This window comes from Cokeromyces recurvatus, assembly GCF_025118155.1.
Source record: "Cokeromyces recurvatus strain NRRL 2243 chromosome Unknown BX663scaffold_37, whole genome shotgun sequence".
NCBI classification, from domain to species: Eukaryota; Fungi; Mucoromycota; class Mucoromycetes; order Mucorales; family Mucoraceae; genus Cokeromyces; species Cokeromyces recurvatus.
In genome coordinates this window covers 8738-31005 of record NW_026251423.1, presented here as the reverse complement: position 1 = coordinate 31005, position 22268 = coordinate 8738, and the positions used below count along the sequence as shown (strand labels likewise).

Genomic DNA, 22268 nt, shown 5'->3' with positions numbered 1-22268 from the left:
AAGTATAACATATAATTTTTCTACAATTAAGATATGAGCGTATTATATATGTGCATTGCATTATTTAGCTGCCTTACAACAAAAGAAGTTTTTTTTTTTTTCTTTTTTTATACATAATTCTTCTTTTGAAGAATAGTTCTAGTTTCTACAGGAATAGCATTCCATAACTGGTTACGAGTTGCTTCATCAAGTCCTCCTAAGATTAACTTCATGTTGTTTACCATACGAGCTGATAATTCAGTTGACAAAATATCAGCAGCCAAGACTTCAGTAAAGATTTTAACTATAAGAGGGATGTTGCTATTGTTGGGACCCAAAATGCTAGGATGTTGAGCTTCAAGAAGATCAAGTAAGTATGTATAGACAATAGGTGCCTCTTGATCATCATTAACAATGGGTAAAGTTGTAAGCCAGGCAGCCAAGACAGGCTCCAATTGGAATTTGCTGTTATTGAATTTACAGATTTTAGCAATGGCTGAGATAGCATTTTCAGTTACAAACACGATGCCATCATCATGAGCATTGGGAGAATTGATCAAATTGAAAAGGGGCTCGAGGGCAGCAGCACAAGCATCTGCATATTGTGGTCCACCAAATTGACCCATGACACCAACACCATAAGCGGATGCTTGACGCATCTCACTTGCTTTATCAGAGATACCAGCGACCATGGCCTGTAAGAAGTAATTGGAATAATTGAAAGAGGCAGGACCTGTGAATTCAATAAGATCATCAAAGATGCAGATTGCCCATTGACGAGCAGCATTATTAGGATGGGGAAGGAATTGAACAATTAAGGGTAAAAGCTTATCAAAGTAAGGTAAGAAAGCAGGGCCCAAAATTTTGAACAAAGATTGAATGGCACGAGCCATTTCACTAAGGGCATCTTCTTCAGTGGCTTCTTCGTCGGCTAATTGTTCTTCATCATCAGCATCATATTCACCAGCTTGTTTTTCTTGTTCTCGTTCATTCAAGCGCTTAAGGAACTTGGCTAATTGTTCATTTGTACCCTTCATAAAGTTTTCAATTTGTGCAGGTTGAAGGCAGTTTTCACCCAAGACATCAATGCATTCTGAGAAAGTAGCGTAGGTTTGTGCTAAGAAGGTAATATCATCTTCAATAGTCAAAATCTTGCAAAGTTTTTCAAAAATGGTATTCCACATGTTAGCAATCTCACCGGGAGCAACGTTAGCCTCTTTAGCATCCTTTAAAAGGAGAGGGATAAGAGAGGCAGCAGCATGACGAACACCATCATGGAAGTAGAATTTAAGTAAAGGCAAAGCAATTTCAAGAACTGGACCAACATAAGGTAAGAAACCAGCTCCTAAATCACGAGCGTAACTGGTGAGCATTTCGATAGCTGTATATTTCTCTTCTAATACGGAAGTTTTGATACCAATTTGTTGGCCATTGATACCAACGAATTCCCAGCCATCATCTGAAGGATACTTGGAATCAATATCTTCTTCTTCAGGATCAACAAAGGTAAATTCAGGTGTAAGCTTAGCAGATTGCAAGAGAGGAGGCATAATATTAGGAAGATAAGGTAAAAAGTCTTGACCCATCATCTTACACATACGAGCCCAAGCAGCCAAAAGGTAGGTGGTTTGAATATCATCGGGTTCTGTAATAGATTGTTGAATGCCAGCAAGGATGTTGATAAATTCAGCGGTATAAGGAGCAAAAACTTCTTTACCAATAGCAAGACCAATAAGAGAAGCACACTCAATGGCTCTAGAACGTAAAAGACGATATTGTTTATCTCCAGCTTGATGAAGAATGTTGAGCAAGAGAGGCATGATAGCGTCATGATATTTATTGAAACGATCCTCAGCACAATCAGCAACAGTGGCAATAGTGGTAATAGCTTGCTCTTGAACATAAGTCTTAGAAGTCTTAAGAAGGATCAAGAGACGGTCAAAGATGGCATTAAGGTAAGGATCAAGAATTTTTTTATCAGCTTCTTCACAGAAGTTCACCATTGCAGCAGCTGCATGGGCTTGAACACGAGGTTGAGGATCCTCCATAACAGGTAAAAGAGAAGAAACAACAACTTCATGGAAGTGCTTTTGGAGATAAGGAGCAAAATCAGTGGACATTTGTCCAATAGTGTTACAGGCAGCATAACGAACACGAGGGTGAGCATCCTTGAAAGAAGGTAAAATCATATTGATAATATTAGAAAGTTCAGGCTTCATAATCTTGATAGAACCCTCGCCGATAGAGGAAATAGCCATAAGAGCGGCACGTCTTTGCTGCCATTCATTTGATTGAAGCATTTGAGGAATATATTGGAAACAAATAGGAACAACAGCCTTACCACCAAGAGTACGGGCAATTCTATCTAATGTACTTTCACCCATAACATAGTTTTCCTCATTATCATCCTCATCCAACTAAAAAAAAAAAAAAAAAAAAAAAAAAAAAAAAAAAAAAAAAAAAAAAAAATTAGCACCCAAATTTGATATATACAAGCAAATTCTCTTCAACAACATACATCATCAGTAGTATACCATGATTCATCATCATCAATATCAGTTGACATTTCCATAGCAACAGGAATGATTTCAGAAGCAAAGTTAGGAACCTTACGAGCCATAGCAGGAGCTGCTTCAGCCAAAGTTAACAACAATTCCAAAGCGGTTTGGCGTGAACGATCATCAAAAGACTTGTCTTTAGCAACAGAAACCATAACACTCAAGACATTAGGAAGTACAGGTCGGAAAAGCTTAGGACAACTATCAGCCAATTCAATAAGGACAACAAGACAATCGACAAGGGTTGAATCATCACGAGCAGCAATAACAGGTGATAAAGGCTAATAATTTTGTTTATAATTGGTTTAAAATATACATCATTATTTATATATACTTACATCAAGCATATGAGGCATCAAAGTACCTAAACTCTTTTGTGCTTGTTCGTCAGCTTGAACAATATATGCAGCGGCTGCTTTCATAGCTTCCAAACGAACCTAGTTTAATAAGGTTAAATATAAATTGATTAAAGGTATGGAAGAAGGAAAAAAAAACTTACTGATTGACTTTCAGAATCATTTAAACCAGCTAAAAAGACATTTTTAAGAGCATCGGTGTGTTGACCAGCAATCAAGTCTGGAACAGTAGCAAATATACGGAAAGCAGATTCTCTATGGGCAGCATTAGGTGACTGAGAACATTCAAATAAAGCCTTTAACAAAGAATCCCATTTATCTATTAAAAAGAAAATTTCGACATTTAGATTCTAATGTCTTATATCAGCAGTTACTTCATTCTCTCTAAACTTACTTCCTTCTACTAAATCAAATCTAGCAATTTCAGCAACAGTATCAGAAACTTTATGTCTAGTGCTTTGATCAGATTCATTGGCAAGAGCGACTAATAAAAGCTCTTTAACACCTTGACGAGTTGATTCCTGCACTACATCCCAAAGACGACTATCAGGATCGTTAGAACTAAATTGTTTATAAGCTAAACGACGTAAAAGCACACTACAATGAGAACGAAGCTGTTGTGGGATGAAGATGAATGTTAATTTCGAAGTAATTTGTACCACTTTTTTTTTTTTTTGTACCTGAACTTCATTATTATTTGCTACAAATTGAGCAAGTCCAAGAAGTAAAAGATCAGGTTGTTGAGCAACCCAATGATCGTTCAATTGAGATTCAGCAGCAGCTCTATTTTATTATATAGAGTAGAGTTAATATGTGTGTGTTTACATGCATATAGAGATAGGATAATTGTTACGTAATTAATTTATATGCAAATAGGAATATATATTTATTTGATAGGTAATTACCTTTGGTTATTATCAGAAGACAAAAGACTAGAAAGTACAGGAGCAAGTTGCTGAAGAACTTCAGCAGAAACAGGTACTTGTGCCATAGTGCCTGTTTTGATATAAATTTCTTAAAAAAAAAAGAAAGAAATACAAAAATCTAATAAAAAAAAATGATAATGATAGTAAATAAAAAAGTTAATTGGGCACAAAGTGTGACTTTTTTTCCTTTAAATCATAGAAGAAACAATGGGGGAATACAGTACTCACAATATTAATTTGCGGGTTTACAATTTTTCTTGTGGTTTGCATAACCTTAGTCTGCATCTTCATTTTTTTATTTGCATTTTCAAACTTTCACATAATAAACACGTAACATGTTTTCAGTTCCAGGCAAGAATATCTTTGTAAATGACTAAGGAATTCTTTATAATGAGGATGGAAAAGAGACAATAAAATGGGAAGAATATGTAATTCCAATAATTTAGAAAATCTATGAATGAGCAAAAAGTATACTCAAAGATATCTTGTAGCTTCCTAAGGTATAAAAGTTATCATGTTGTTAAGAGGATGTTTAATTCTTTGCTCAAGCAGATTTATTGTCTGTTCTTCTGACGACAGAAATAATTGGGCTTCATAATAAAAATAATAACCCTCGTTTGGCACCAAGTGCTTCCATCATGTTGAACTTTTAGAAGGGCCTATAAAATGGTATGGATTGAAAAGCAAATAACATTAGAAGCTTCTTATAGAGTGCTGTATTTACATATTGCTTTGAAGAAAAGCTCTGTGATATTAGCTGATCGTTAGAGTATTCGAACGTTAAAAATAATTATATACATTGTATTGTAATAATGAGAATTCAATAGGATTATGACTATTATATTTATAAGTCCTACATATTATATCGTTATCTAATGGGATGATAAAAATAATAGTAGAATATGAATAATGGGTACTATTGTTATAGATGGAACATTCGCTATGAACTAATATTGACAGACACATTGCTTACTTTAGAAGAGTAATGATTAATTATATCTCTAGTAAGAAAAAGAATAAAAATAAATCTTATTGCAGGCAGAATTATTTAGAAACAATATCGACCTACGGCAAATTAAAAGCTTAAGCTTCGAGTAATAGATGAATAAGGTTTTCTGATTATAAAAAATAATATGCATACTTGCCCGCTGTTTTACTATTTGCAACAAATGATTTCTCCAATTCTTTCGTCCGCGAAAGGTTTGGGACATCCAGATCGAGATCTAGTAGTTGTTTACTCGAATATTGAGTGAAATTGCTCAAGTTTTCTACGCTATGGTGAATGTTGACCTTCTCTTCCCAGTTTATTGTTAATTTCTATTGCCTTTAACGAAGTTTTCCCTGACCATTCTCGAATACACTTCTTTTTCCAATGATTGAATACATATTGTAATAAATATTGGTTAATAAATAATAAAAAGGAAAGAAAAAGGTTTATTAAATTGAATAACTGAAGATGTAAATTTAATATGGGCAAGGACATTCGAATAGGGATTTTTAGTGGTGTGATTTGAAATTGCCAAGTGCAATAAAAACTTGGGTTTGCGTGTATTGGTGCCGTGAACACTGTAGTTAAGAGTAAAGTCTGAAGTAGTTAGTTCGGAAATACTGAGGATTTGAAAACCAGGATTAGTGAAGCTTGCAACAGTATTCCTTTTTAAGCACCTCTAGGGCTTTGTTAGACATTCTTTTGATACATTTGAAAGATATTTAAACGAAGAGCATATATATATATAATCAATATTCTATTTATTAATAAAAATGCAAGGTCAAAAAATAAAGACGCAAATTGAGAGAATGCAAACCGCAAAAAAAAAAAAAAGAAAAGAAAAAAAAAATATAAACCCGCAAATTGGTACTGTGAGCACTATACAATAGACTTTTATTGTTCAATGAATAAAAAGTCTCGTCTTTTAACAGTACAGGATATAGTATTTGTGTGTTTTTTTTTTCTTTTTCCCTAAAAAAAAGAAAAAAAAAAAGATGATTTTGTTTTACTTGCATACATGCTTACTCTTCATTAAGAACTTCCTTTATACTTTCTGTATCTTAGTCGTCTTTTTCTTGATCCTCTTCCATATCTTGAGAGACTGTTTCATCCATCTTTTGTTTCTTTAATGGCTCTCCCTTTTCTATTTGTGTATCTTCCTCTTCTTCATTGATGCAGAAAACTTTACCAGGTATAACAAAACCATGCTCATTATCAAATTCATCACTTGCAACAAAAGTAGGTGTGATGGATAACAGGACAATACCATTAGGCTTACCTTTTGCAGTTGCTTTCATTGTCTTTGGATCGAATTGTGTTACACCTTCTTCAATAGTCAATCTTTTAATCTTTATTTCTTGTCCTTTCACAGCCAAATTCAATTTAGAGCATCTCTGTATTAAGTTTTCAATCTTTCTAGAATCTTGCTGAAGGGTAGGATAAACAGGACCTAAGTTGGATAGGATTTCATTTAATAGTTCGGATTTAGCTGCCTGTATTTGATCTTCTTCATCACCAGGCTGTTGAACAATAAGTGCGCAGACCTGCTGTCTGAGTCGGTTTGCCCATTCCTTATTTCTACTTGTCATCCAGCCATCTAATTCTTGAAAGGCATCATTGATAGAGACACCTAAATGAATAGGCACGTCCATGATATGATTGAGTAATACTGTAATAAGATATTTTTCAACAAAGAGTGTAATGTAGGATGTATCTAATAATTCTTGCTCTTCTTCAGTCATCATATGCTTCCTAATCAAGTCTACTTTATCAGACCAATAATTAAACACAAACCTAGTCCCTGCCTCTCGATCCATCTTTGCCTTTAATCCCATACAAGTATTATTTAATTGGCTTAACAAATGTGATATCTCTGGTTGAATGGTTGAGAGATCATCATCAGTGACTCGAATTTGTTTTACATAAGAATAAAAATTGACTTCAAGTTTTTGATAGGCTTCCTTTTTCTTTTCTAAATCTTGTCTCAACGAGGAAATAATTGATTCTAGCTGCTCACAATGTTTGTTTTGATCGTCCAAGACTTGTTGAGAAGACTTTTTAAACTTTTCAAGCGCCTCCTTTTCTTTTTGACGTTCCTTTTCTATTTGTTGTTGAAACTCTTCCTTTTCATTTTGAATGCGTTCGAGGATTTCTTTATGAATATGAAGTGATTCATTGAGTGAATGAATAATGAGGTCCTTATCTGATTCTGAATCTTGTTGTGTGTCAATGATGCGAAAAGAATGTACAGATTGTTGTCTTTCTTCCATAGATGAGTTAATTTCTGTATTTGAAGAAGAGTCAGCTTCCATTGCTTTACTTGTCTAGAAAAGGAAAGAAAACAATAAAATATTATTCAAGCAAATTGTGATTGAAAAGCGTGTTGCGGAGTTATTTTATTGGTTATTATTTTTAAAAAAAAACACACACACTCTTCATTTTTTAAATCAAACTTAAAGTAAACTATCTCATTATACATTAAAAAAAAGGAGATGGAGGAGGAGGAAGAGAGAGAAGATAAGGAAGAAGGAAAGAAGAAGCAAAGAGGCCCTTAAATCATAAAATGAAAAGGGTTTCTTTTTATTGGCCGAAAAAGGGGAGACTACACTTATTCATTTAATACATTTATTTTCCGGGATTTACTTCCGTTAATCTTATTACGATTTGCAGTATTTGGTAACGAGGTTTGCAGAAGAGTTGGATAGGCGCTGAATGAAAAAAAAAAAAAAAAAAAAAAAAAAATAAGTTCACGCTTTTTGAATTAAAATCTTTTACAGCTTTCGAGCCGCATTCTTACCATTTTGCGTTTGATAATACAGTTATTGTTATTATAGTCACTCAGGAGAGCTAAAACCTGGGTGATTTTATTATGCAAAAGGAGGATAATATATTATATTATGAGTAAAATAAATACAAGGGGATAGTGAGTAACAAAAAGGCAAAAGAAAAAGTGTATACATTTGTATGTATTTATAATAAGGCGTATCCTATATTTTAGAGATCGTTGTAAAAAAAAAAAACGGTTGAAACAAGCAAAAAAATATAATTTTTCAAGATTATCCGAAACAATACATTGAAAAATTATAGCAACTTGACGATGAAATACTCACTAATAAATTCAGTCATGATAAAGTAAATGAATAAAAATTCTAAACACATTTCTTTCTTGTCATTGTCGTTTTTTTTTTTTTTTTTTTACTTGAACAAACAACGACACTATGAAAATCTCTAGACCCTTTTTATTTATATATCTATAATATTTTAATAATTACATAATATGTGTATCATTGCCAAAGCAACAAAATCAGATAAAAAAAAAAAAAAGCAGAATCATGCATCAATTAAACTGCAGTGTGCAATTATCTTTTTTTTTTCATGCATAAAAATAAGCCTCAAATTCTAGTTTGTGACTATTTTTATTCTCTATATCGTATAATGTAGAGGAAAGTTAGAAGGTAAAAAAAAATCACACAATCTAGGCTTTTATTACTATTATTATTTAATATGAATGCAGGAGATAATAAACCAGCACCGATACAACTCGACGATAATATATTCCATCTTGATTTGCACCCTAGTAACAACATTGCGGTTACCGGCATGATTAACGGTCGAATTCATTGGTAAACATACATGTCATTTACATGTGTATTTTACTAATTTTTTTTTTTTTATAGTTATCGTTATGGTTTAGAAGGCCATGAACAATTATGGAAAACTAGAGCATTTAAAAAATCATGCAGAGGTGTTGCATTTACACATGATGGCTCTCGTAAGAATAAGATATATAGATAGATATATGCATGTGATAAAATAAAAACAAGTTACTTATTTCTAGTGTTTAGAAATATATGGTATTTCACGTGATAAATCGATCCGACTTTTAGATGCAGAAACTGGTGAAGTCATTCATATTCGAGAAGAAACTCATGAGTAAGAATTAATAATAAGGTTATATAAAGAATTTATATTTCCTTCGATTATTAATTCTGTATAATAGATCACCCATTAATTCACTTTTAATCATCGATGAACATAAATTAGCAACAGGTGACGATAAAGGGGTTATAAAGGTAAAAAAAAAAAAAAAAAAAAAAAAAAAAAAAAAAAAAAAAAAAAAAAAAAAAAAAAAAATTGTACTATATGATTACATCAACTTATTCATCTTTATTTACAAAGTAGATTTGGGATAGTCGCAAAAAAGAATCTGTCATGACATATACGGAACATGAAGATTATATTGCAGATATGATATATAGCAATCAGCATAGAACATTATTAACAGTAGGAGGTGACGGGTACTTATCTACTTGGGATATTCGTAAACCTAATGTAGCTGCTATGTCAGATCAAATTGAAGATGAGCTTTTATCTATACAACTCGTGAAGGTAGGATATTATTATTATTTTTTTTAACATAAATTTAATGTATTTTTAGAATGAGAAAAAAGCAGTTGTGGGTACACAAGATGGTATCTTAAGCTTGTGGTCCTGGGGAGATTGGGGTGATTATAATGATCGTATTATTGGACATCCAAACTCCATTGAAGCTATTTGTAAATTAGATGAAGATACAATCTGTACAGGAAGCAGTGATGGTATTATTCGGTAAGGTAGCTTGTATGTAATATCAATTCCTCTTAACTTAATTTTTTTTTAGTTTGGTGACTATTTTACCAAATGAATTTCATGGCGCTTTGGGTGATCATGGTGAAGATATGCCCATTGAAAATTTAAAACTAAGTTATGATAAGAAATTATTGGTGTCAAGTGGACATGATGACAAATTGCAATTTTGGGATATTGCTCATCTTTTTGAAGAGGAAGAGGAAGCGACTGCAAAATTAGAAGATGAAGAACAGGACGTATCGCATGATAAAGAGGAAGAAGATAAAACTAATGACGAACCTACTGTAAAAGATTCGGATGATGATTGGGGAACTGATTCAGATGATGAAAGCAGCAATAAAAAAAAGAGAAAGAAGAAGCAAAAAAAGAACAAGACAGAAAAGAAAAAGAATAACAAAAATAATACATTTTTTGCAGATATGTAAAAATAAATATTTAATTACAAATAATATATGTGTGGATGTAGATGAAGATGTGTATGTATAAGTAGTATAAAGGAGAAAAGGGATTACGATATATATAGATAGATATTATCTATTTAAGAGATAGTATTAGTGGTAATATTAGGGAATAGTTCTGTAGTATGTAAAAGAATATATTCAATAGTGGCATTTTTATAACTGATATCAAGGAAATCTCTTGATGGATCATTATGACGCATCAATGTTGGTGCAAATACCATAGCAAGATTCTTTACACTCATTCGATTCTTTTCACTTTGTTCGAAAACTTTGTTAAGATGTGTAAATAAAAGAATGACTGTATCCAAATGAGCTTTTGGAAGTTTTGATAGTGCGTTTGAAAAGGCTTCTATCTTCTTTTCATTGTGATTCATAGCTAATGATAGCAGGATGGTTAATGATAAATTGCTTTTTTTTTTTTTTAGAAAAAAAAAAGTACTCACTTGCTATATCAATCAAGGTGTCATAAAGCTCAAACGTGAAAAGAGGGTTAGGCAAGTCTCTAAAATATTGTTTAAGAACACTTGTAATAGCACAAATATCATTAAACTCTTCTTCATTATCAAGATTGGTACTTTCACCTTGTTCAAAGGCAAGTTGAATAGCACGTATTTGAGCTGCGCCGCCTGATTTTCGATAAATCCCTTCATACTCTAAACCTCTTGCTTCAACTTCTTTAATACATTGTTCTACAATCAAAGGCACTGTTCTATTCTCAAACTGTGCACGCTCTGTGAGATCAATACCAAAAAGATTGCTTTCTATATAAAGGATGTAAATACATTAGGAGAAAAAAAAAAGATTGATAATGACTGCGTACTTTACCTGAAATAGACTTTTTAGGTATTGGTAATGGCTTATTTATACTGCTTTCATGGCTTGTTGATAATAAGCTAGATGAACTAATTGAAGGATGTATACCCTCTGTGGATGTCAAAGATGTTAATTCTAGACTACTACTGGTTGCTAGTGCTGCAGCAGTACATTGCTGTGGTACTTTAGTTAGACAACGAGAGTGAGAAGAAAAGCCACAGCCTTCACAACGATATTCACTTCGACCCCAAATTTTATCCCCACAAGCTCCACACTTGACAGGTCTCAAAAAGGACATTGGTTGAAACGAGTGATCACCTGAGGACTGCTGTTGTTGAGTATTAGAGGTATGCTGTGATAAAGAGCTATTTGATTCTACATAAGCCTTATTCTTGGTAAACGCTCGTCCTACTGTACCACTATTATGGTGAATAGTATCGAAATGAGAGTTGAGAGTTTGTACACTGCTACTATGAAGATGATTATTATAGATGCTTGGTTTTGAAGAAGAATGATGTTGATTTCCGTTTAAAGATTCAGATTTAGTGTTACTGACAGAACCACCTAATATACCAAACATGGCGCTTCCCTTCTTTTTGATACGAAATAGTGTAGGTGTTTGGTCAGGTATAAAGTTGTTTTGTGAGGATACATTACAAACAACTGAACCACCATCGGATGGTTTCCGAATCCTAGTGGGAATAGTTGTATCTGTAGATTGAGACGGAGAAAGTGGAGGTGAATGACTATTATTGTTAGGTGCTGTAATAATAATGGTTTCTTCTTTTTCTAGAGCACGTCTAGATAGATCATTATTCATTGTGGTTAATTCAGCATTTTTCGTATTGAGAAGTATCATTTCATGTATCACGTCATCTCTTGATACTTGTAAATCTTTAGTCTGTGCTCTTAATAAATCTCTTTCCTGTATTAATGATTTGATTTGAATCTTGAGATTTTTTTGATAATTTGTACAAATAGAGCTATTAAAAATATATATATATATATATATACATATACAAATACAAATACATATATCATCCATCAGCTTCTTTTTAAATATATAGTAAATACTATCTTGATATATATATTTACCTGCTAGATATATTTTGATCAATGGTATTAGCAATTTTGTCTCGATAGTTGATCATTTCTTTACATGTTCGTTCTAACTCTACTCTGAATAAAGCAAGCTTGTCTAATTCCTTCCGAGATAAAACACCCCCATTTTTTTTTGTCAGTGATAAAATTGTAAATTCGAGTTGTTGCTTAACATTAAATTCTTTTGCAAGATCATCTTTGACTTGGTCAAGATCTAGAAGGGCTTGTTGACTTGCTTCCTATAATTAAAAAATTAATAATCAGAATCCTCATTAATTAAGTAGATGATGAATTATGATTACCTGTAATACTTTATAATTGGTTTCAAGTTCTTTCATTCTAGACCGTAATTCTGAAAGCTCTTGTTTAAGTGTATTCACATCAGAGGAAGAGTTAATAGCAACAGAAGTCTCACTCTCTTCATTATGTTGGTCCATATTTTTTAATGAAGAAGTACGTAATGAGGATTGTAATATTTCAGAAGCTCTGTTGATACGAAGTGCTGTACTATCTCTCGCTTTTTCCTGATCTTTTATTGATTTCAAAGATAAATTAACACCCAAGGAATTAGATAAATTGGCAAGTTCGGTCGACTCATTATCAAAGAAAGATAATGATAAATCTGATAAAATAGAGCTGCTTATATTATTTACTTGCGCTTCTGACATATTTGGTGGTGGAGAGTTTTCACGAGAGCGAGCAGGTGTAGGTAATACAGGTGATGTAGATAAGCTACTGGCCTCCTCAGGATAAACAGTAATACAAGAAGTCTGCTGTGATTTTTCTATTGTCTCCGATGCATTTACAATATTTGTCTGAAAGTAAATAGAAAATCACAATTTTATGTTTCAGAATAAAATTCAAGCAAAAAAATAACAAAAAAAAAAAAAAAAAAAAAAAAAAAAAAAAAAAGAAAAAAATCTTCTTTTTATTGTTATTATTATTATTATTAATGTACCTTATTTTTTCGACGTTTCTTCTCAGCTTTTCGCTTTTCATGGCATGCTGTACAATAAATTCCCTAAATTATAAATTTAAAGAAGAAGAGATACTTAATATTTAATGCTAAAAGTAATTTTTTTTTGTTTGTGATTCATAAATGAAACCTAATATTGTGTACATATAAAAAAAAAAAAAAAAAAAATGCGGACCTTGGCAGTTTGTGTAAATATCAAATCTTCGATCTTCTTGCAGCAAGAAATACATTTGAAGCAATGAGAATGATAAGCCTTTTCACCTATCATATAAAAAAGATTAACGTGATGAAACTTGCTGAAAGAATCGATTTTTTTTTTTTTTTACCAGTCATGATAGCCTCATCTCTAATGACTTCATGACATACAGTACAATTATAAGAACAATTGTCACAAACAGGCCTTCCATCTTCTAGAAGTAATAAATTTGTTTTATCATCAACACATTCTTTACATTTTGCACAAATAAAACTAGAAAAAGACAAAAAATAAGTAACTGTAAGTTTGCATTACTTAATAGACAAATGTTTACCATTTGACATGAAATAATGAATCGCCAAATGCAACTACTGCCCCTTCTTCAATTAAATATGAACAGCCTTGACATTTTGGAACAATAATTTCTTCAGTAGTCATAGTAGTATATTATAATAAAAATAAATAAAAGTAGTATATCTAGATGAAAAAGGTACAAAAATACAAAATAAAACAAAATAAAATATAGTGCGGGAAAAATGCGTGTAAAACGTTAATAAATGTATAAATATATGTATTATATTTAAAAAAAAAAAAAAAAAAAAAAAAAAAAAAAAAAAAAGAGGAGAAAATTGTGAGACCTCCTTTTGCATGTCTGACCTTATGGCTGTTCTCAAATAATACATATAATAACAAAAATTACAAGGAACGAAAACAAAAAAAAGGAAAAAAGGAAAAAAGGAAAAAAAAAAAAAAAAAAAAAAAAAAAAAAAAAAACCTGCTTGACCTTTTTTGTTTCTTGAAAAAATAAAATAAAACTTGTAAAGAAAAGCTCTAGGATACTTTTTTTTTATCATATATTAATTCGCTATATTTGCTACTTTAATATATAATTTAATAAATCACAAGTTACATTTTTTCATGTGCTTTAATCTTTATTGTCTTACAATAAAAAAAAAGGTTTATAAATATAATAAACTTAAACTTTAGTATGTCCTCAATTAACAACATAGAATATATTAACTCCGCATTGCACCAAAAATGAATAATGTGATGTATTGGATTTTATTTGCAAGTATCCATTGAAACTATTTTAACTGAATCGACAATGTTGCTACCGAGATTAATATCTACAGTAGAGTAGTCTCACCTAATGCCTCTCTTAGCTTTCGACCAGAACAGTTTAATAAAATTCAAGAATGGCGCGTATGTGACTTTACATTTTTACCAGTAGATCATCAAACAATTAACCTTTAGAAACTTTATAAAGGACGCTAAGTTCTACAGGATATCTTACCAAATACATATATTTGTATACATCTATTTTTTCTTGTTGACGATAATTAATCAATAGCATATTTACGAATTTTTTTCAATTTAAATTTTCATCATTTCTACATTGTTATTTACCTCCTTTACATTTTGAATAACTACTATTAGGCTACTCCATCAGTTTAACTAGAGACCAAACGTGCTACTTTTATGGAACAAATATTCTTATAATCTAATTAATAATAGTTATTGAATTGTAGACATTACTTGATTTGTAGTAATAAACGAAATGAATAGAAATATTTATAAGTTTTTATTTCCCTTTTAGATAAGTAATAAAGATTACTTTTAACGTATTATGTCTAACTGTGTTATTGTTTTTTAATTTTAATAAAAGATTTCAGGAGACTAATTTCCTTATAATTTTCGAATCATGCACTAAAAACTATAAAATAAATAAATAATATCCATTCATATAATATAAATATTAATTTACTTAGATGACTACGGATACAAAAAATGAATGTCTTATAAATTGATTCTCTATAACTTCTATCTAGTTTAGTAGATTGACGTGACTTGGCATGCTTTTTTGGACGCTCAAATGAAATTAAGCTAAACTTATAAAGCTTACAAATATTAGTGATAGGGAATTATTATTAATTATCTGTATATGTATATGTACTGGATTCAAGTGCACATAATTATTTTACAAAGTCAACCATTGCCAAAAGAAAAAAAAATAAAAAGGTCCTGGTAAAAAAAGAGACCATAATATCTCTTTCTATCAAAATGATATTGAGAAAAAAAAAGATGTTAACTACAAGAGAATCAACGATACAATGTTCATTAATTGGATAAGAGGATAATAAATAATTTTTTGCGAATGTATTATATACTCATCTTTTACATGTGGGTAAGATATGTATGTTATCAGAGTATACATCGTGGGTCTCGCTCTATACTGTTATAATAGTAAACAATCTGAGATATTTCATATGCATTTTTTGTGTACGTGATATGTTCGTAAGGCTTTCAAATACTGTTGAAAAATGACACAAAGGCATTAGAGCAATCATAGATCATTCATTCTAGTTTTTTTTTTTTTTTTTTTTTTTTTTTTTTTTTTTTTTTTTTTTTTTTTTTTTGTATCATCATAAGTAAAGATGAGTTCTGTTAATATCGAATTAATTCTAAACGTACCAATTACATTCATTTAAAAATTTACTATGCTATTGTACTGTAGACTCTTAAAAAAAAAAAAATAATAATCGTAACATTAATGTATAGAAATATGTATGAAATACTATTCAACTAGAATGGTAAAAAAGAAAAAAAAATGTTAAATTGAAATCTAATCATCATTCCTTTCTTATTTGAAGAATAATCTTTTTGAAGATAGAAGGCTATTGTTTGATAAGCTTCTTTAAGTGGCTCTTTTTTTTTCTTTTTTTTTTTAACTCTAAAAGCTGACAGATTCTCCAACTACAAAGATTAGAAAATCAAATAAAGTTAAATAATAATAAATATACTTAAGGTGCTGTTAATGATTCTAATCGTTAACTTGTGTTAATATGAAAGGACGCATATAATAAGAAAAGGTACATTAGGTATTTATAAAGAATGTAAGAAAAGCTATTATAAGCTTATTACTATTTTTAATTTTTTTTTTTTTCATTCTGTCTTTTAAACATAAAATAGAAATCTATCTTATTGTTCTATAGAAAAAAAAATAGCATGAAGTTGGTCCAAAAAGTAATAACAATTGTTTCATAAGCTTACTTGATACAATAAAGGAAATTAAGGAAATGTAAGAAAAATCAAGATTAAGGATCTATTTGACATTATATGGCAAGGTTAAAATATATCTTTGTTCTTTTTTTTTTGTTTTTTTTCCTTTAGAAATGTCAATTGATCAAGATAAAAGGGAGGATTTTGAGCTCAAAAGTTTTGTAGCGAGTTCTATTATAGCTGGTATATAATTGATAAATTATATATGTGTGTACGCGTTTAATAACATATCTTTATACCATAAGATCGTGAGTTTGAAGCGTATAGTAATGCAAGTATTCATGATCGTGAAAAAGGAAGTAGCTTTTTTGGAGCTTACTTTAATGTAGTATGTGTAGTTGCAGGTACAGGTACTCTCGGTCTTCCATTAGCACTAAAGCAAGGTGGTTGGATAGGTCTGCTTATTCTGTTTTTATCTTGGACTATGTCTACTTATACCTCTATTCTTCTCATTCGATGTCTTTATGCAAATGGTGAAAAAAAGCGACTTAATACATACAAAGATATTGCAACCACAGCCTTTGGTGCTATTGGTGGTTGGGTGACATTCTTTTTTAATTCCTGGATTCTTTTAGGCGCACCTGTACTTTATATGGTTCTGTCTGGTGCTAATCTTAATCAACTTTGTCGTGGAACTGTAGCTGAAATTGGTGATATTCCCTGGACTATAATTCTATCAGCTGCAATTGCTATTCCATTTATATTACTCAAGACAATGAAAGAACTAGCTTGGATGAGTGCCTTTGGTGTTGTTGCGATCTTTATTGTTATCATTGTCGTTTTGGTTATGTCAATTATTGATAAACCAAATCATGTAAATGTTCAGCATGATGTTGTTGTCTGGGATATGTTTCCAATTGCTTTAAGTACGATTTCTTTCAGTTTCGGGGGTAATGTTGTCTATCCTCATGTAGAGGCATCAATGAAAAAGCCCCAAGACTGGCCTAAAGTGGCTGCAGCCGGTCTCGGTACATGTGCTGTTATGTACTTTATTGTTGCCATAAGCGGCTATCTTGTTTATGGACGTGAAGTTCTTTCGCCGGTTTATAATTCGCTACCAGAGAATGGTGCACGTATCTTAGCTATTATTGTGATCACCATTAATGTCTTACTCTCTGCACCTATCTTGACAACTTCATTTTCTTTGGACATTGAAGAAATGTTAAATATTACTGAAGAGCGATTTGGTAAAACAAAAGAATTTTTGATTCGTGCTTGTCTTCGTATCTCTATCATGGTTCTTATAGCTGTCGTTGCCTGCTCTGTACCTCATTTTGGCGCACTTATGTCCTTGATTGGTGCTTTTGCTAATTGTAATCTTATTTTTATCTTCCCTGTTTTATTTTATTTGAAATTGACAGGCATACGTAATAAGCCAATTTATGAGCTTGTATGGTGTGGTTTTATTGTCCTGTTAGGTCTTATTGGGCTTATTTTTGGTACAATGGAAGCTATAAAGGAGTTAATTGCTGCCTTTGGATCATAAACAGCCATCTTTTTTTTTTTTGTTTTTAGATACATACACATACACATGCAAATGCATATATATGTATATAGAATATTATATTATATTAAATAGAAGTATAGGCAATTTAACGTGAATATGATGTAAAATAAAGAAATTGACGTAATTTGTATTCCACTTGTATGACGGAAATGGTATTTTTTTTTTTTATGCAAGCCATGATCAGTACTATTTCCTTTTTTAAACTATAAATTATATACTTGGCCAAATATATAATGTGGGGATAAATGACATTATTGTTGTGACTATTGTTCTAAAACTTATATCATTTACAAATTATCTTTTTTTTTTTATCATTTGTTACTTCCTTTCTCTCTCTTTCTGTGTGTGTGCCTCTCTTTTTTTTTTTCAAAATGTCCACTACCAGTAACTCAAATAATGAAGATAAAAATAGTATCGAAATAACAACACATCCTTCCCTTTATAGAGACACTGTCAATGGCAGATGTGAACAAAAAGCCGACATCAATATTAACTGTACATCTGAAAAGGAGACTGAGGCTAATAATTGGGATTTATATCCACAAATAATACGTGAAATTGAAAATGAAGGAACAGAAAAACAAGTTGGACATCTTCATGAATTGGAGCATAATACTGTATCAAGAAATAAATAAAATACTTTATTATTATGTATATGTATATATATTAAATAAAACTACATTTTTTCTCTTTTTAATCTTTCATCTCTTTTCCTTTTCCATGTCTCTCTAATTACTTTACGAACTTTTTCCAAGTTATTTTTTATATTTGCTTTTGCTAATCCATGAAGCTTATTTACTTGTTCAGAAGAGTAAACAAAGTTCCATGTACTGCAAAATTCTGCTGTTTGAGGATCAAATTCAGGATCATAGTTTTTGTTTACAATTAAAGGAAAATAGACAAGTGTGATTGGATTTGTATTTTCGGGATATGTTGTTGTAGTGGTATTTTGATTAATATCATTTGTCGATTTGGCAGGAGTGGTTTCTAAAGAATTAGATTCAAAAATGGTACATGTATCTAAAGCATAATTAGTTATTTTTGAGGATAATGATGCTGTCGTCTCTGATTTGTCTTCTTCTTCATCATTAGTGATTTTAGTAGATGTGTTTGTATTTTTATTATGACAATGATTAACATGTATGGGTGTGTGAGTCATATTTTCTTGTGTTGATATTATATTTGTAGAGGAGGAGCTTGCTTCTATCGCCGCCTTTTCTTCCTTTTTTTCATTTTTTGGTTTAGGCCATCCAGCACCTGTCGGCCAGCCTTTGATACCACGATGTTTCACATATCCCATTGCTCGATCAAAATAAGGTGTTTCTTGAATATCAGCACTAGAATCGATTACAATGATGATATCTACATCACGACCTCGTCTCAAGAGGGGATAAAAAGGAATATTATTATCCATGCCAGCATCCATCAACTCAATCTGTTCCGATTCAACTAAATCTTTAGACCGTAAAATTTCTTCTTTTGATTTATCCTTTGTTTGAACTGTACTAGGCATTTTGTAAAATGGATTTGGAAAGGAGGCTGGAGAAATTGGATGAATGGTCGATAAAACAGAACTTTGGTAGTCTTTAATAATTTCATCTGCTTTTTGAACAGCTGAAGCTGGCAGAAGCAGACGAATCTCCTGATAAAAATGAGCAAGACTAGCTACAAAAGCGGATCCAAATACGCCCATTAAAATACCTAAACTTTGTTCAGGAAGCCTTTCTAAATTTTTGCCGTCTTCAAACTTTCTTCCAAAAGCCCAAATTGGAATCCAAGCTGTAGACAGTATTTGTGTAAATTAAATTAACATTTTTTTTTTTTTTTTGTAGAGTTAATTTTTTGATAATTACCATTGATTTCCTCACTACCCATTTCATAAGGGGTAAACTCAAACCATTGGTATAAACTATTTATTTCTTCTTTGTCTGAAACTTTGCTGCCTTTGTTTTCATTGTTTGTTTTGTCGTGATATTTGTCAAGTTCTCCGATCTTTAATTGTTCACATGGCTCTCTATTATTTTCCATAGAAGAAACTGTAGCTGCTTTAGTAACATTAGGGGTTTCAACCTCATGCCTCACAACACAATAAATTGGCATTGGTAATGACCCATCCTCAAAATACTCTCTTTGCTTTGATAATTTAATTTCTTTATTGTGTAATAATCGCGGCTTTACTTCTAGACCACTATCTTCTTGTATAGTGCCTTGCTTATTATTATTTGACGCTGTTGTTTGATTATTCGTTCTTATAGAAGGATATTCAATTGATTCACTGTATTTTGAATGACTACTACTACTATCATGTTCTGGCTCATTTTCCGAAATCGTTATTTTTTTCGCTAGTAAAGTACCACCCAATAACATACCAAAGATATCTACAAGACTGATACTTTTATTCTGTTGGTAATAACGTTGAATAATACCGTGCAAAATAATTTTTGCATTATGACGAGAGGCGTTAAGCAAGTTTAAGAAATTGGACAGGTTAGCGATATGTGTATGAATTCGGCTTGAAAGATGATCCTTTAGCGTATCAAACGAAGCATTTGTCAAAGGACTATATAGTTGTGACATGGCCCAGGTAGATCCAGAAACGCCAGCCATATATAATACACAGTCAAGAATACCGGTCTCATACATAGCGTGTAAATATCCAGAACAGCTTACCATAGCACGATATCCACCGCCACTATTTATTCCAAATATATATATATATATATTACTTTTAATATGTATATACATACATATATATATACATATGCTCTATCATTTACCTTGAAGCAATACCGATATTAGGAATATCTTCAATTTCAACTTCATTCTCATTTACACCTATAAAAAAGGCAAAAGCAGCTTTCATCTTCTGTTTCCTCGTTTTCGCAAACTTAATTTCTTCCTCAGAGAGTTCTTGTCCTTCCCTCACATAGGCATTGTGTTGAATTTCTGGATGCAAGTTAGGATTGTTATCTTCCTTCATAGATTCTTTAGCCATATTTCTGAAATCTTCAAATGTCAAATAGTCCCAAAATGAATGATACATATCTCGAATCGCTTCCAACTGATTTTCAAATGTGGGGTATAAGGAAGCAATCTGTGCCTTTAATTCTTCATAGGAAGTAGGTATAATTTGTTGATAATTGGCTGGATTAATTGAAGAAAACAATTTATTTAAAAAAGTATCCGCAGCGGATGATGTCTCGATCAGCAGAAAAGAAGTAGGTAATGAAGCAACAAAGTTATTATAGAGTGAATTATTATCGATCAATTTGTCTTTAGGATCAATCCTATTATCTTTTGAGTCTCTGTATCCTCTTCGTTTTCTTTTATAGTATACTGTCCCTAATACAGAAATACTAATAAGTGTGGCAAGGGCAAGTTTCGATTTATTAGGTTTATGAATCATTATTATTTAAAGCTGTCAAAATCAAAGTTTTAATTATATAATAAAGTTACAGGGGGGGAGGGGAGAGGAAAGAGGGGAAAATGGGTAACAACCTTTTTTTATATACATGTATATGAACAAAAAAAAAATTATGCAGCAGCAAATAATAATGTCCTTAATCATTATGACATTTTTTTCTTTTCTTTTTGGAAATAATTCAATAAAATGTAATGACGATATGTGTATTACCTAAAATATTAGCATAATAAATCACCCTTATATATCACTAATACTACGACCAATGTCTTTTTTTTTTTTTGTTAACAAAAAAAAAAAAAAAAAGAAAAAAGAAAAAAAGAAAAATAACTATGTAGAGAACAATATTGAACAATTACCTGATTTATTCGATAAATTGTTTGAGCACAAAATGCCTACTGTATTTATAGTTTTTAAGCTGTATCCTCAGCAGTTAAGATTTAAAAAACGGCATAATAAATAAATTAAAAAAAAAGGGTCTTTAATTAACCAATTACTATCTGTTCAATAAGGTAGCTAATAATAAAAAAATAATCACTAAATATTTTATTACATAATCAGAATTATTTATCAAAAAAATATCCCTTACTGAAGAGTTATTGCTTTAAAAGTAAGTAAGTGCTTAGTTTCTAATACGACATATTTATCCATTACAATGGATATATATATATATATCTTGCTAGTGAATTAAATATGTTTTAAAAATAATAGTATTTTTGTCATCATTATATTATTAGTAATTATATAGAGGAGTGTTATTTAAATGACGAAAATGAAGAAAGAAAGAAAGAAAAATCAAAAAAGTCTATATAAATTCTTTATTCAAAGATTCGATTATTAGGAAAATTTATACAAAATGGATTCCTATTTATATCTTCTAGGAACGGGGTAAAACTTCTTAAAAGACATATTATAGAACCATAGATATATCCCATTGATAGCTGTGGATATTGTTTGACCTTGATAATGAAGAACCTGATTATTAAACTAATCCCAGCTGTCAAATGTGTTTGAAATGCTATATATCTGATTTAAGCACTAAGTTATAAATGGTAATTGAAACCTAACTAAATAATAATTTATTGTATCTTGTAGTACATTGTCATATAAATATATACATGTATATATAACAAGGAGGAACTTTTAGTATTAAAATAAACCAAGTAGTATGTTCGAGACATACTTTAAGTGTAATAATAAATATGCACATACTTTTTTTTTTTAACTGAACTTGGGATAACAAATTCTCACAGATTTTCATTCTATTTTATTGTTGTATTTCTTTCTTCCTTCTTCA

General features: G+C 31.0%; 8 protein-coding genes across 8 annotated transcripts; 4 read left to right on the top strand and 4 right to left on the bottom strand.

Annotated features, from left to right (window-relative positions):
• Positions 1-107: 107 nt before the first annotated feature.
• BX663DRAFT_555567 (armadillo-type protein) lies at positions 108-3884 on the bottom strand (the record flags this gene model as incomplete). Its single annotated transcript, XM_051531642.1, has 7 exons — positions 108-2396; positions 2498-2818; positions 2876-2974; positions 3037-3212; positions 3288-3507; positions 3574-3676; positions 3799-3884. The coding sequence occupies 7 exons, from the start codon at positions 3882-3884 to the stop codon at positions 108-110; spliced, it is 3294 nt and encodes a 1097-aa protein (XP_051378663.1).
• Positions 3885-5659: 1775 nt separating this feature from the next.
• On the bottom strand, positions 5660-7158 carry BX663DRAFT_523699 (uncharacterized protein). Its single transcript, XM_051529548.1, has one exon. The coding sequence runs from the start codon at positions 7117-7119 to the stop codon at positions 5869-5871; it is 1251 nt and encodes a 416-aa protein (XP_051378662.1). The 5' UTR covers positions 7120-7158; the 3' UTR covers positions 5660-5868.
• A 1153-nt stretch (positions 7159-8311) lies between these two features.
• Positions 8312-9917, top strand: BX663DRAFT_580248 (WD40-repeat-containing domain protein; the record flags this gene model as incomplete). The annotated part of the gene is made up of 6 exons (XM_051532189.1): positions 8312-8430; positions 8485-8579; positions 8653-8740; positions 8808-8880; positions 9074-9196; positions 9246-9917. 6 exons carry the CDS (start codon positions 8312-8314, stop codon positions 9417-9419), a joined length of 672 nt encoding a protein of 223 aa, XP_051378661.1. The 3' UTR covers positions 9420-9917.
• On the top strand, positions 9352-9918 carry BX663DRAFT_232667 (uncharacterized protein). The gene is made up of 2 exons (XM_051521821.1): positions 9352-9420; positions 9468-9918. Exon 2 carries the CDS (start codon positions 9526-9528, stop codon positions 9859-9861), a length of 336 nt encoding a protein of 111 aa, XP_051378660.1. The 5' UTR covers positions 9352-9420; positions 9468-9525; the 3' UTR covers positions 9862-9918.
• A 56-nt stretch (positions 9919-9974) lies between these two features.
• On the bottom strand, positions 9975-13421 carry BX663DRAFT_555564 (uncharacterized protein; the record flags this gene model as incomplete). The annotated part of the gene is made up of 9 exons (XM_051531641.1): positions 9975-10273; positions 10341-10658; positions 10723-11693; positions 11806-12050; positions 12114-12626; positions 12770-12832; positions 12963-13048; positions 13114-13256; positions 13318-13421. The coding sequence occupies 9 exons, from the start codon at positions 13419-13421 to the stop codon at positions 9975-9977; spliced, it is 2742 nt and encodes a 913-aa protein (XP_051378659.1).
• A 2735-nt stretch (positions 13422-16156) lies between these two features.
• BX663DRAFT_555563 (transmembrane amino acid transporter protein-domain-containing protein) lies at positions 16157-17529 on the top strand (the record flags this gene model as incomplete). The annotated part of the gene is made up of 2 exons (XM_051531640.1): positions 16157-16226; positions 16289-17529. 2 exons carry the CDS (start codon positions 16157-16159, stop codon positions 17527-17529), a joined length of 1311 nt encoding a protein of 436 aa, XP_051378658.1.
• Positions 17530-17704: 175 nt separating this feature from the next.
• Positions 17705-18191, top strand: BX663DRAFT_232570 (uncharacterized protein). The gene has a single exon (XM_051521820.1). It carries the CDS (start codon positions 17922-17924, stop codon positions 18183-18185), a length of 264 nt encoding a protein of 87 aa, XP_051378657.1. The 5' UTR covers positions 17705-17921; the 3' UTR covers positions 18186-18191.
• Positions 18192-18215: 24 nt separating this feature from the next.
• BX663DRAFT_523685 (acyl transferase/acyl hydrolase/lysophospholipase) lies at positions 18216-21055 on the bottom strand. Its single transcript, XM_051529547.1, has 3 exons — positions 20328-21055; positions 19404-20242; positions 18216-19329 (listed from the first exon to the last, which is right to left on the bottom strand). Exons 1-3 carry the CDS (start codon positions 20954-20956, stop codon positions 18227-18229), a joined length of 2571 nt encoding a protein of 856 aa, XP_051378656.1. The 5' UTR covers positions 20957-21055; the 3' UTR covers positions 18216-18226.
• Between the last annotated feature and the right edge of the window lie 1213 nt (positions 21056-22268).